We start from the raw sequence: 13,870 nt of genomic DNA on the forward strand, positions 1-13,870 counted from the left end.
AATGATTATACAATATACAAGTTATAACTATACAACAAGCACATTACTACAAATTACTATTACTTGCAAGATACGTTTCCCTGCATCTCATTGCAAATATTTGCTTCTACTACACTAAATAGCATAGGTTTATTGAAAAATAATAAAAATACACACCTACTGTCTGTCGAGATTTCAGCACCCGGTAACAACAGTACAGCATCAGCATGCTCATTAAAACGAGCAAGATAATCCCTAAAGTAAATCCTGCCTAATTGGGAAAGGGAAAAAAGGTTTTGGTTTTTGAAGGAATATTTTGCAACTATGACTTCAATAAGTTGCAATGTTTTAATTGAATGCAGAAAAATACAATAAACAAGTTATTGACACAACACTATTAACTTATTGGCAAAAAACACAGTACTGCACAAGGAACTTCTAACCTCCTTTACTGCCCATGGAAGGCTCAATATGGATGTACCCATCATGGTATTCCAGATGGAAAATCTGGAAAGTAATAAGATTCAGTATCATTTGATACATTTGAATCATGAAGACAGAAGCCATTACATTTTTTCCTTAGAAAATGGGCTCTCTCCATTCAACCATTGTGGTAATCCTAAGGAATGCACACACATCAAATGGCTTCAAAAGTATTACTTAAAGTGGTCCTTTGTCAATGTCAGTGAACAATGATAATCTGTAAGCATATTTTTGTACATACCAAGACAGTAATGCTGATCTTTGGTCTGACTTCCAGTTAAAAAAAAGTTTTGGACGATAGCAATTACACATTATTATTGAAGAAAATTTTAATTTATACATACATAGTGACTATGCTGGGATTCTTTCCAAAGCCATCTATGCTACTTTCAAATTGGAGAGCACTTCCTAGTGGACTGTAAACATAAATTTCCTCTTCAGCTGGAATTACATGATCAGGTGGCACCTGTAAAATATTAATGAATCTTAGTGTTGGGATAATTCCTTTATCCTTTTTAAGCAATTTATAGACAAAGGTGCTTCCTTGTTTTAAAAAACGAATTTCATAACAATCTCGTCAGTCAACATTGTCGAATATGCAGCTAGCTCCTCCAATGTCTTTACCCACTAGACCATCGACCAGTTTCGCACTGTGCTTCACCATAAGGTCTCATTCTATTCCCAGTATGTTCCATGTTAACTGACTTCAGAGAGCAGGGCAGAAGGGGCACTACAAGAGGCCTCAGCATACCTGCACTAGTTGTAAACAATTTTACAACACCAAGTTATAGTCCAACAAATTTATTTTAAATTCCACAAGCTTTCGGCGGCTTCGTCAGGTGAACGGTCACCTGACGAAGGAGGAAGCCTCCGAAAGCTTGTGGAATTTAAAATAAATTTGTTGGACTATAACTTGGTGTTGTAAAATTGTTTACAATTGTCAACCCCAGTCCATCACCGGCATCTCCACATCATACCTGCACTAGGAGAGGGAGAAGCCAGGGCTTCCGCTGCCAATGTGTGCACAAAATGAAAACAGTATTGGCTCAACTATGATGCTAAACAGCCAGCCCGTCCAGACTCCCACATGAATAATAGTTTTTTGGATGAAGCACTGTCAGCCTGTAGACTGTAATAATAATCTAGTAATAATTAGTGCCAGGGGGTGGTGGTGAAGAAAGAGAAATCGAAAAAAAAATCCAGCCCCAGTCTCCAAGTTTACTTCCAGGGGGTACATGTTGGATATAACTGGTACATTTCTTTTTTAAAACCAGTGGCATTTTCTCTGTACTGAATACCACATGTACTGCCTGAACATCCCATCCAATGCTTCTACAAACTTTGTAATCCAATGCGCTCACGACAGGCCTCCCAACCTGCAACCCCCTGTAAACAGCAACTCCTTCAAAACTCCAATACCCCTATTCAATCCCACATCAAGGCCCTCTTATCCATCACACCTGTCCTTGCTGTCTTATATTGGCTACTGGTCCCCCAATGCCTCAAATTTTAAATTCTTGTCTTGGTGTTCAAATCCTTCCATGGTCTAGTCCTGCTCTCTCTCTATAACTTCTCCGGCCCTATAACTCCCCTCCCCCAAAATCTCCATTCCTGTGACTCCAGCCTCTTGTGCCTTTCCCCTACTCCCTTTGTCCCCACATTGCCAGCCATGATTTCAGCCACCCATGGCCCCATGTTCTGAAATTTCTTCCATAAACCCCTCTGTTTGTACATCTCTCTCCTTCTACAACAACCAACTGAAAACCCACCTTTTTGACAAAGGTTTCAGTCACTCATCCTAATTTTTCCTTCTCTGGCTAGTCATCCATTTTTTTTAATGTCTCGGTTTTTTTTAAGTTAAAGGTGCTATACAAGTGCAAGTTGTCGTATTATGAAATCAAACATGCAAACTACGATTGTGGAAATCCATAGTATAGTTACTCCCCGTGCTTTTTTCTAGCCCTCGTTAATGACTGACGCTTCTATTTGTCCTGCAGGCTTTCAGTGCTGTCTGCACTCATGGAAGTGGGCTTGGATCAGAGGGAGATGTTCTGGACCTCAGAGGCTCAGCTTTAGATTGTTAGAGTGTTGGATCTTGGTGACTACATTGGATAAGGTGACAGATGTGGAAGCACCGGTAAAAGTTCCAATCTAGGTTATGAAACTTGAAGGACATATTTTTTTGCTCTGTGGAATAGCTCCTTGATGCCCTTTTCATGCAGGACTTAAATTCCCTTGCATCAAGTGCCTCCAGGAGGTTACAGTTGTGCCAGTGGTGAGGGCTGACGCTGCAAGCCATCTTCAATGCAATGCAGGCCTCTCTCCAGGCAGTTAACATTTGTATGGCGAGGGGACTAACCATCACAACCTTTACCTGCAGCAAAATGAGGAGCAGCTAAAAGTCTGAAAACATACTACGCTCTGCACAAAAACCACACACTCAAAGCATCCCCAAACAGCTGAAGCAGCTGTGGCCATACTGCTGCACATCCTCTGGTCCTACCTTCACCTCCACCCACAAAGTTCACAAGGGCCAGGACTGGTTTCACTGGGCAAGTTTGCGCAGTTCTCCCGGTTAGCACAAAATCAGTAACTCAACTGTGGCACAGCTGGTCAATTACCCATCCCTCGAACATGTGCAGAAACACCAATGAGACATTAGCTAGCTGTCTGGAAAAATATCAAAGTATCCAACCACCCTTCCAATCCTTAGCCCCAACTACACATTTTTATGCTCCTTCTTAAAAGTGGATGGATTTTACTTGGTTATTTCAGCCAACTGTATCTTATTGTACAGATTAATAAATTATATATTAACTTGTAAAGTCCTATTTGAAGAAGGGAATGATACATCAATGGCCCAAACATTAAAAAGGTTAAAAGGGTTAAGTTTGTGTAACTAGATAGCTTGAGTAGTGGTCTCTGTTTCAGAGTAATGCACTGTGGAAAGGTTACACGCAAAACTATAATCCTGTGTAGCATACTAGTTGTTTCACTTAAATAGCATTGTCTAACTGTGTACAGACTAAAGCCTGTACAGCAAGCCCAATAATGGAGGTGCAAGAACAGCTCAGTAAGGGAGTACTACAATTAGCCTCTTTTTGCAATGTCTGGATTTTGTGGGGGGCAGGAAAGCAAGGTTCCCACTCCTTCCCAATTTTCTCCTCCCTCACTCTCCTCTGAAGCCAGCAGCTCCTTGTTTGTATTCAGCTCCATATTTACTAGTCACATTCTGGTGCCTCAGCCAAGTAGCTATCATTCATGCATGAGTCTTCGCAACAAGTGTTGGTAGAATATTTGACTGTAGGTGGTGTCGCAGCCAGCCCTGATCCTATGGTCATCCAACACCACCGCATGTACACTTCCAGCAGGGGTTGCTGGATCGCAATCAGGAGCAGGAATCGTGGCTGATTTTCCCTTCCTAACCCAAGAGCACAGAGCCATTGGAACGTCCCTACTGCTGCCTCAGAGATCAATGAAATCAACAAACCATAGATCAAACTAGAAATCTTCCTGGTCTGTATGGCTCACCCATTAACTGGATAACTCATCAAACCTTCAGGGGAGCCAAGATTCCCATTCCTAAACCATTATCCAGCAATTCTCAGCTTGATCTCTTCACACAATGTGATGAGCGAAGCACAACCAGCACCCATGGAATTTAGAATCATACAGCACAGAAGGAAGCCATTCGGCCCATCGTGCTGGCGTCAGCTCTTTGAAAGAGCTATCTTGACGAGGCAATATCAGCACAGGAAGTGGGGTGAGAGTGGGAGCATAAAGAGAAGGACCAAAGAACAGAAACCTAGAAGCTTTATTCTATGCTCTTTCAAAAAACAAGCACGTCTACCAAGGTCTTGTGTGTAGTGGTTAACTTGCTGTAGTACTGAATACGGCTGTTCATTGCTGAAGCTTCTGCCGTCACCCGCTCTTGTGGGTCTGTATTTCCATGGAGGTTTCTGCGTGGCACATAGAACGGTCTAAATGGAAGTTAAAATTACATTTCATTAAATGTACAGAAACAGTTATCTTCAAATAAAAACGTGAGAAACTCCAGGAAATCAGATGCTAGAACCTTCGCTGATTCTCTTCTCTTTCCTACCCCCCTCCCCAATCCCAGGACAACATTGGCACTTCTACCTCCACCCCAGCTGAGATCAACAAATGTCAACATAGGCTGCTGACCAATGATCCACGACAAACAAATGAGAGCAAAGCCCTACCAAGTAACATTTAAAAAATTTTATCAATACATATAAACTTCAAAATAGGAAATGTTACAATGTACATCTCATCTGCCTTACAAAACTGTTCTCTGCAGATCACAGTGCACAATACAATATAACATACAACTTGGAAAGGGCTCTCTAAAGTGATTAAATGTATTGCATGGTGTGACATTAAACTGTAAAGGCCAGGAAGTTCCCTTGGTCTTTGATGAGTTAACTGATCTGAATCTAGACCTTAGTGTTACTTGTGCTTAGTTTAAATAAAAGGAATGAGACAGTTGCATACAACTATGAGGATTATGACTGGTCAGAATGGCTCAGAAAATCAATTTTAAAAAAATTTGCATGTTTGATCCCAATTTGCGCTGATCCCAAATGAAGTCGTGATTGGGGGACTACAAGTTGCACCGGTGTTAGGCAGGAGAAAACTGGCCAAAGTTCCTACTCTTGATTGCTGTCCTGCCACTAGGTGGGATGATTGGACAAGGACAGGATCATCTTCTCGGCAGTGATGCTTTCTGCAACTGAATAGCTTACAACACTCACGTGAATAGCAGCCATTTTGTGAGGTGCCAGACAGCGCTCACACTTGTGGAAGGATACTCCAGCATGGAGTCAACCAAGAAGAACTTGACAGAGAAAAAAAAATACAAATATCTTCATTCTAGTAATTTTTATAACCATGAATATATATACACTCCAATATGTTACCTTCCCCCAAACTCGGTTGGGTGGGGGGGGGGGGGGGGGGGGGTTGGGGAGTTGTGCTAAAACGCATTAATGGCCAAATGTAGATTTTAGTTATATACTTTGAGGAAATCAAACACAACAAGTCCCAAAGTGTGTAGTTTTTTCAAAAACATGCATTTACGCACTGAAGATTTGCTTTATTTTGGGAAGCAGAAAAGTAGGATATAGAAACATAGAAAATAGGAGCAGGTCATTCGGCCCTTCGAGCCTGCTCCACCATTCAATATGATCATGGCTGATCCTCTATCTCAATACCATATTCCTGCTCTCTCCCCATACCCCTTGATGCCTTGTGTCTAGGTATTCTATCTAGCTCCATCTTAAATATATTCAGTGACCTGGCCTCCACAGCCTTCTGTGGTAGAGAATGCCACAGGTTCACCACCCTCAGTGAAGAAATTTCTCTTCACTCATCTCAGTCCTAAATGTCCTACCCCGTATCCTGAGAATGTGACCCCTCGTTCTGGACCCCCCCAGCCAGGGGAAACATCCTCCCTGCATCCAGTCTGTCCAGCCCCGTCAGAATTTTATATGTTTCAATAAGATCTCCTCTCATTCTTCTAAACTCGAGTGAATACAGGCTGAGTCGACCCAATCTCTCCTCATACGGCAGTCCTGCCATTCCAGGAATCAGTCTGGTGAACCTTCGCTGCATTCCCTCTATGGCAAGTATATTCTCTCTTAGGTAAGGAGACCAAAACTGCATACAATACTCCAGGTGTGGTTTCACCATGGCCCTGTATAACTGCAGTAAGACATCCTTGTCCTGTACTCAAATCCTCTTGCAATGAAGGATATTTAAGAAACTGTTAAATGAGCTAATGATGAACACTGTTCCTTAAACCTTACCTTCTTGAATTTGATTCTGGCTTGCTTCTTGTGTTTTCAAGACCTGGCAATTTATCTTCAACCACAGGACTCAATAAAGGCTGGATGTCATCTGCCATATTTCAGTCTATTTAGATCTGTGAGGCCCAGCTGCAATGTTTTCGTTGGTTGCTGTTCTTGGAATTATCTGGAGTCCTAGATCATCTAGGCAGACACATACATAAATATGGAATAAAAAGACATTTAAAGAAACTGTTACCATTATGGCAAGCAAATACATTCGCACAGAGGAAGCAAGTTAGGAATAAAACAATATCAGATCACTCTTCTCTGGTCCACCAAAACTCCCAACATGGTATCAACTGTATTTTGAATAACTGAGGTTTTTGCCATCATCGTCTTGATTGGTGGACTATTCCAAACACATTATTTGAGTAAAGGAGGTGTTCCTCAATATATTCTACAATTCACTTTGCACTAATTTCTATGTCTTCTAGTAGTACTTTTATTTAAAAAAAAACATTTAAGATTTTTTTTAATACTGCAGTGAGGTACCTGTTTAACATCATTTCTAGATTCTGAAGCTAAAATTTCTGTTCACAACTTAATACCCATTACCGCCGCCGCCCCCCCCCCCCCCCCCTCCTCCCCACCCCTTACACTAACTCACACCAAGTTCCATTCACCCATCACCCCTGTGCTCACTGACCTACATTGGCTCCAAGTCCACCAACCCCTTGATTTTAAAATTCTTATCCTGGTGTTCAAATCCATCCATGATCACACCTCTTCCCATCTCAGAAACCTCCACCAGCCCTACAACCCTTCCAGAATTCTGCACTCCTCCAACTCTGGTCTCTTGTGCATCCTCCACTTCCTTCACCCCACCATTGGCAGCCGTACCTTCAGCCACCTAGGCAAGAATTCCCTCCCTAAACCTCTCCACCCCTCTCTCCTCCTTCAAGACTTTCCAAAAAAAATCTAATTCTTTGACCAAGCTTTTGGTCACCCATTCTAATGTCTCCTTCTTTGGCTCAGTATCAGCTTTTGTTTGATAACGCTCCTGTGGAGTGCCTTAGGACATTTTACTATGTTAAAGGCATTATATAAATGCAAGTTGCTGTTGTGGTTACACTTGACACGAGTGCAGCTCGTGTCATAAGAACATAAGAAGTAGGAGCAGGAGTAGGCCATACGGCCCCTCGAGTCTGCTCCGCCATTCAATAAGATCATGGCTGATCTTAGACTTCAACTCCACTTTCCTGCCTGATCCCCATACCCATTTTGAGTTCAAAAATCTATCCATCTCATTCTTGAATATACTCAATGACTGAGCATCTACAGTACTTCTGGGGTAGAGAATTCCAAAGATTCACAACCCTCTGAGTGAAGAAATTCCCCCTCATCTCAGTCTTGAATGGCCAATCCCTTATCCTATAACTACCCCTAGTTCCAGACTCTCCAGCCATGGGAAACAATATCTCAGCCTCTACCCTGTCAAGCCTTCTTAGAATCTTATATATTTCAATGAAATCACCTCTCATTCTTCTAAACTCCAGAGTATAGGCCCATTTTACTCAACTTTTCCTCATCCCAGGAATCAATCTAGTGAACCTTCGTGGCACCACCTCTAAGGCAAATATATCCTTCATTAGATAAGGAAACTAATACTGTACACAGTACTCCAGGTGAGGTCTCACCAAAGCCCTGTACAATTGCAGCAAGACTTCCTTACTCTTGTACTCCAACCCCCTTGCAATAAAGGCCAACATACCATTTGCCTTCCTGATTGATTGCTGTACCTGCATGTTAACTTGCTGTGTTTCATGTACAAGGACATCAGCATTTAATAGTTTCACACCATTTAAAAAATATTCTGTTTTTCCATTTTTCCTACCAAAGTGAATAACCTCACATTTCCCCACATTACACCAACTTCTTAACCTGTCAATATCCCTTTGAAAATTGAGCACAAAGAGTCTGCAAAGTAAAAAAAGAAAACACAGGTGGGTTGGAGGCAGGGGGCATTGAAAATTGCCACCATTTCAGACCTGCCCCCAACGCGCCCATTTCCGGTTATCACGGGGGCAGGACAAACGACCAATGTGCTCACAGGAGGCGGGTCAGGCCTTAAAACCTTTCAAGGAGGCTTCCGGCCTCCATTTTTCACTAATTCCCGATTTCAACCCCAGGGGGCTGGAATTCCCGGGCCTTCTGTTTTACGCCTCATGAAAGGAGGCGAGAAGGCCCGAGCCGAATAGGTAGGTGCCTAGAGAGGTACAGCTTGTGGGCCCGGAGGAGCAGGAGTGCTTCCCCCAGGCCCAACATGCCTACCTGCGCCCACCCCCCCCCCCCACCCCGATTGCGGACCCCCGACTGATCGTGGGTTTCCAGACCTCAAATTGACCCCCCCGCCCCCTTCCCAGGTCCATTTTAAAATCACCCCCTTTGTGTCCTCCTCACAGCTTGCTTTCCCACCGTGCTTTGTATACTCATCTAAGTCATTAATATAGGTTGTAAATAGCTGAGGCCCAAGCGGCACTCCACTAGTTATAGCCGGTCAACCCGAAAATGACCCATTTATTCTTACTGTTGTTTTCTTTCCATTAACTAGTCCCCAATCCATGCTAATATATTACCCCCAATCCCATGAGCCCTAATCTTGTGTGGCACCTTATCGAATGCCTTCTGAAAATCCAAATATACTACATTCACTAACCCTGGTAGTTACACCCTCAAAAAACTAAATAGATTTGTCAAACATGATTTCCCTTTCACAAAACAGTGTTGACTCTGCCTAATCATTATGATTTTCTAAGTGCCCTGTTACTACGTCCTTAATAATAGATTCGAGCATTTTCCCTACTACTGATGTCAGGCTAACTGGGCTATAGTTCCCGGTTTTCTCTTTCTTGAATAGTAGGGTAACATTTGCTACCTTCCAATCCACAGGGGCCGTTCTAGAATTGAGGGAATTCTGGAAGATCAAAACCAATGCATCCACTATCTCTGCAGCTACTTCTTTTAAAATCCGAAGATGTAGGCCACCAGGTCCAGGGGATTTATCAGTTATTTGTCCCTTTAATTTTTCTAAAGCTTGTTCTTTACTGATATTAATTACTTTAAGTTCCTCCCTCTCATTAGACCCATGGTCCCCCACTATTTCTGGTATGTTTTTTGTGTTTTCTGTGAAAACAGATATGAAATATTTGTTTAACATCTCTGTACCCTTCCTAATGCAAGCACATAATTTTTCTTTAAAAACAGCATCTTGCCCAAAATTAAATACAGTATTCTAAGTGTGATCTGATCAGCGCATATTCTACTGTTATGGCTGTAAATCTTAACATTCGATTAGCTTCCTCCCTCCTCCATAGCCGAATCCACACAGTTTGTACGATTGAATTCAACATTCTGAATTAGCTTGGGTACCCACCCTCTCCAACTCTGCTAAACGATAACCAGGAGCAGTTCTAGCCATATAGAGCAACATTTTCAACTGCATCAGCTGCCATTTTCTACTTTGGAAATAGAGCAAATTAGAGGACAATCTAGTAAGGTAAAAGATGCCAGCACAACCGTATTCTCTACACCTGTGCAATATTCAATCCGCTCTTCAAAAATCAACAGTAGTTAAGCTCCTTTCTTAACTAGTTCTTTCATCGGAGGTTGATCGAAATCGGATTTGGGGTTGGTAGGAATCCTAGTGCTCCGCGGAACCACACTAGAATCATAGACAGTTACGGTACAGAAGGAAGCCATTCAGCCCATCGCGTCCGTGCCGGCTGAAAAAGAGCTATCCAGCTTAATCCCACTTTGCAGCGCTTGGTCCGTAGCCCTGTAGGTTACAGCACTTCAAGTGCATATCCAAGTACTTTTTAAATACGATGAGGGTTTCTGCCTGTACCACCCTTTCAGGCAGTGAGTTCCAGACACTCACCAACTTCGGTGAAAACATTTCTCCTCAGCTCCCCTCTAATCCTTCTACCAATTACTTTAAATCGATGCCCCCTGGTCACTGACCCCTCTGCTAAGGAAAATAGGTCCTCCCTATCCACTATCTAGTCCAGTCATAATTTTATATACCTGAATTAAATCTCCCCTCAGCCTCCTTTGTTCCAAAGAAAACAACCCCAATCTTTTCTCGTAGCTAAAATTCTCCAGCCCTGGCAACATCCTCGTAAATCTCCTCTGTACCCTCTCTACTGCAATCACATCTCTCCTGTAATGTGGTGACCAGAACTGAACGCAGTACTCAAGCTGTGGCCTAACCAATGTTTTATAACCTCCCTGCTCTTATATTCTATGCCTTGGTTAATAAAGGAAAGTATCCCGTATGCCTTTTTAACCACCTTATCTACCTGTCCTGCTAACTTCAGGGATCTTTGGATATGCACTCCAAGGTCCCTTTGTTCCTCTACACTTCTCGGTATCCTTCCATTTATTATGTACGCCTTTGCCTTGGTTGCCCTCCCCAAATGCATTACCTCACACTTCTCTGGATTGAATTCCATTTGCCACTTTTCTGCCCACTTGACCAGTCCATTGATATCTTCCTGCAGTCTACAGCTTTCCTCCTCACTATCAACCACACGGCCAATTTTTGTATCACCTGCAAACTTCTTGATCAAGCCCTCCCGCATTCAAGTAAGACAATAAATAATTAAGTTACAATTTGGTCTCAACTGCAACAACATTAAAAAGACTTTTTTTTTTATTATGTAATGCAATATAGTATCTCATTGTTAACCAATTTTGTAACCAGCATCAGGTACCAGAAATTAATCCAATCTAAAGATGAGGAATTACACAGAATCATAGAATGATAACACAGAAAGAGGCCAGTCAATCGTGCCTGTGCCGGCTCTTTGAAAGATCTATCCAATTGGTCGCATTTCCCTGCCCTTTCCCCGTACCCCTGCAAATTTTTCTCCTTTAAGTGTTTATTCAAAATGTTATTATTGAATCTGCTTCCAGCACCCTTTCAGGAAGTGCATTCCAGATCATAACTCGCTGCGTAAAATAATTTCTCAAGTCGCCTCTGGTTCTTTTGTCCTTAAAATGTGTCCTCTGGTTACTGACCCGTCTGCCACTGGAAACAGTTTCTCCTTATTTACTCTATCAAAACCTTTATGATTTTGAACACAACAACTAGCATTTATATAGCGCCTTTAACGTAGTAAAACGTCTCAAGGTGCTTCACAGGTGCATTATCAAACAAAATTTGATGCCAAGCCACATAAAGAGGTGTTAAGACAGGTGACCAAAAGCTTGGTCAAAGAGGTAGGTTTTAAGGAGCATCTTAAAAGGAGGAGAGAGAGGCAAGAGTGATTTAGGGAGGGAGTTCCAGAGCTTAGGGCCTAGGCAGCTGAAGGTAGGACCGCCAATGGTGGAGCGGTTAAAATCTGGGATGCGCAAGAGGCAAGAATTGAAGGAGCGCAGGTATCTGGGAGGGTTGTAGGGTTGGAGGAGGTTATAGAGATAGGGAGGGTCGAGGCCATGGAGGGATTTGAAAACAAGGATGAGAATTTTAAAAGCGAGTCATTCCCGGACCAGGAGCCAATGTAGGTCAGCGAGCACAGGGATGATGGGGGAAACAGGACTTGGTGCAATTTAGGATAAGGGCAACAGAGTTTTGGATGAGCTCAAGTTTATGGAGGATGGAAGATGGAAGATGGGAGGCCAGCCAGGAGAGCATTGGAATTGTCCAGTCTAGAGGTAGCAAAGGCATGGATCTGTTAAATCTCCCTAACCTTCTCTGCTCAGAGAACAATCCCAGATTCTCTAGTCTCTCCACATAACTGATGTCCCACATCCATGGTACCATTCTAGTAAACCTCCTTTGCACCCACTCTGAAGCCTTGACATCGTTTCTAAATTACGGTGCCCAGAATTGGACACAATACTCCAGCTGAGGCCTAACCAGTGTTTTAAAGGTTCAGCATAACTTCCTTGCCTTTGTACTCTATGCCTCTATTAATAAATGTAAGGAATCTTACAACACCAGGTTATAGTCCAACAGTTTTATTTGAAAATCACAAGCTTTCGGAGGCTTTCTCCTTCGTCAGGTGAAGTGTGGGATTCCCTGAAGGTTACCGCATTTATAGTCAGAGAACAATGCCTGGTGATCACAGATAATCTTCCCAACTGCCCGTTGTCAAGGCAATCAAAGTGTTCAGACAGAGAGATGAAGGAGTGGGACGCCAGTGAGGAAGGCATTGGACTAGGTACACCTGAAAGTGACAAAAGTGTATATAGATGTTTCAGCAGCAGAGAGACTTAGGCATTGGCAGAAATGGGCAATGTTGAAGTGAAAGTAAGCAATTTTGGTGATAGATAGAATGTGGAGTTTAAAACTTATGTCAAACTTATGAACTGACTGGTTCAGCCTGAAAGAATGGCTAGGGAGGAGAATGGAATCAATGACAAGGGTGGCCAACGTGGCAGGGTCCAAAGACAATGGCTTCAGTCTTCCAAATGTTGGAGATAGCTGTGGCTCATCCAAAATTTCACGTTAAAAAAAAAGTAGTCAATGAGTCGAGGAAAATGGTGGGGTTATGTTAAAGTTGCGTTTAAGTATGTGTTTGCAAACGTGGTTGCCAAGGTGCAACATATAGATCTAGAAGAAAAAAGGGGCCAAAGACAGAGCTTTGGAGGATTCCAAAAGTAACAGGGAAGGGAAGAGAAGCCATTGCTGGAGATGTGCTGGCTGCATTAGGATAGGCAGAAACAGAACTGTGCAAAGGCTGTTCAATGAAATAGATAGTTCAGAGGCGTTCTCTATACTTTAGAAAAGCATAGACTTTAGGGTAATTTGATTGAGGTTTATAAAATAATGAAGGGACTAAATTGTGTTAGACTAATTATTTCAGCTGAATATTCCTCCCCCCACCCCCCAACCTAAAGAGAGATCAGGGGTCATGCTTACAAGTTATGTAAGGATAGAGCTCTGTTGGATGTTAGGTGGTTCTTTTTTCAAGAGAGTAGTAGATCTGTAGAACAGGTTGCTACCTTGTGCTGTGAATGCTGACTCACTGTATTCCTTCAAATGAGAGCTGGACCTGTTTCCGCCTGGGGCGGTGATCACCTTGTACAAGAGGTAGGTATCCTGTAATGTACAGAGTGAATTTTCCAGGTTTTTTTCCCCATAATTGTCCTTGGGTTATTTTTGCCTCATCTTGGAGATTACATGGTGATTGGGGAGTGCATGTATTGTAATGTATAAGGCATCAAAACTGTGCGGGACATAAGAAATAGGAGCGGGGTAGGCCATCCAGCCCCTCGAGCCTGCTCTGCCATTCAATCAGATCATGGCTGATCTTCTACCTCAACGCCATTTTTTTTGCACTATCCCCATATCCCTTGATGCTTTTAATATCTAGAATCTATCTCTGTTTTGAATGTACTCGTTGACTGAGCCGCCACAGTCCTTTGGGGTAGAGAATTCCAAAAGATTCACCACCCTGTGATTGAAGAAATTTCTCATCTCAGTCCTAAATGGCCTATTCTTTATTCTGAGACTGTGACCCCTGGTTCTAGACTCCCCAGCCAGAGGAAACATCCTCCCTGTCGAGCCCTGTGAGAATTTTGTATGTTTCAAT

The 13,870-nt window shown here is 42.6% G+C and overlaps 1 protein-coding gene across 4 annotated transcripts in view; it reads right to left on the reverse strand.

Moving 5' to 3' along the window:
* slc38a9 (solute carrier family 38 member 9) overlaps positions 1-13,870 on the reverse strand; it is a 61,881-nt gene that overhangs the window by 32,561 nt on the left and 15,450 nt on the right. For all 4 annotated transcript variants that reach the window (XM_067985988.1, XM_067985996.1, XM_067986005.1 and 1 more), the window contains exons 2-6: positions 6,291-6,473; positions 4,313-4,442; positions 807-928; positions 423-486; positions 157-250 (exon numbers count right to left, since the gene is read on the reverse strand). In XM_067985988.1, the coding sequence (XP_067842089.1) occupies positions 157-250; positions 423-486; positions 807-928; positions 4,313-4,442; positions 6,291-6,388 (508 nt within the window). In that variant the 5' untranslated portion in view covers positions 6,389-6,473. The remainder of the gene's footprint in view (positions 1-156; positions 251-422; positions 487-806; positions 929-4,312; positions 4,443-6,290; positions 6,474-13,870) is intronic.

Source organism: Heptranchias perlo, chromosome 1 (assembly GCF_035084215.1).
Source record: "Heptranchias perlo isolate sHepPer1 chromosome 1, sHepPer1.hap1, whole genome shotgun sequence".
Lineage (NCBI taxonomy): Eukaryota > Metazoa > Chordata > Chondrichthyes > Hexanchiformes > Hexanchidae > Heptranchias > Heptranchias perlo.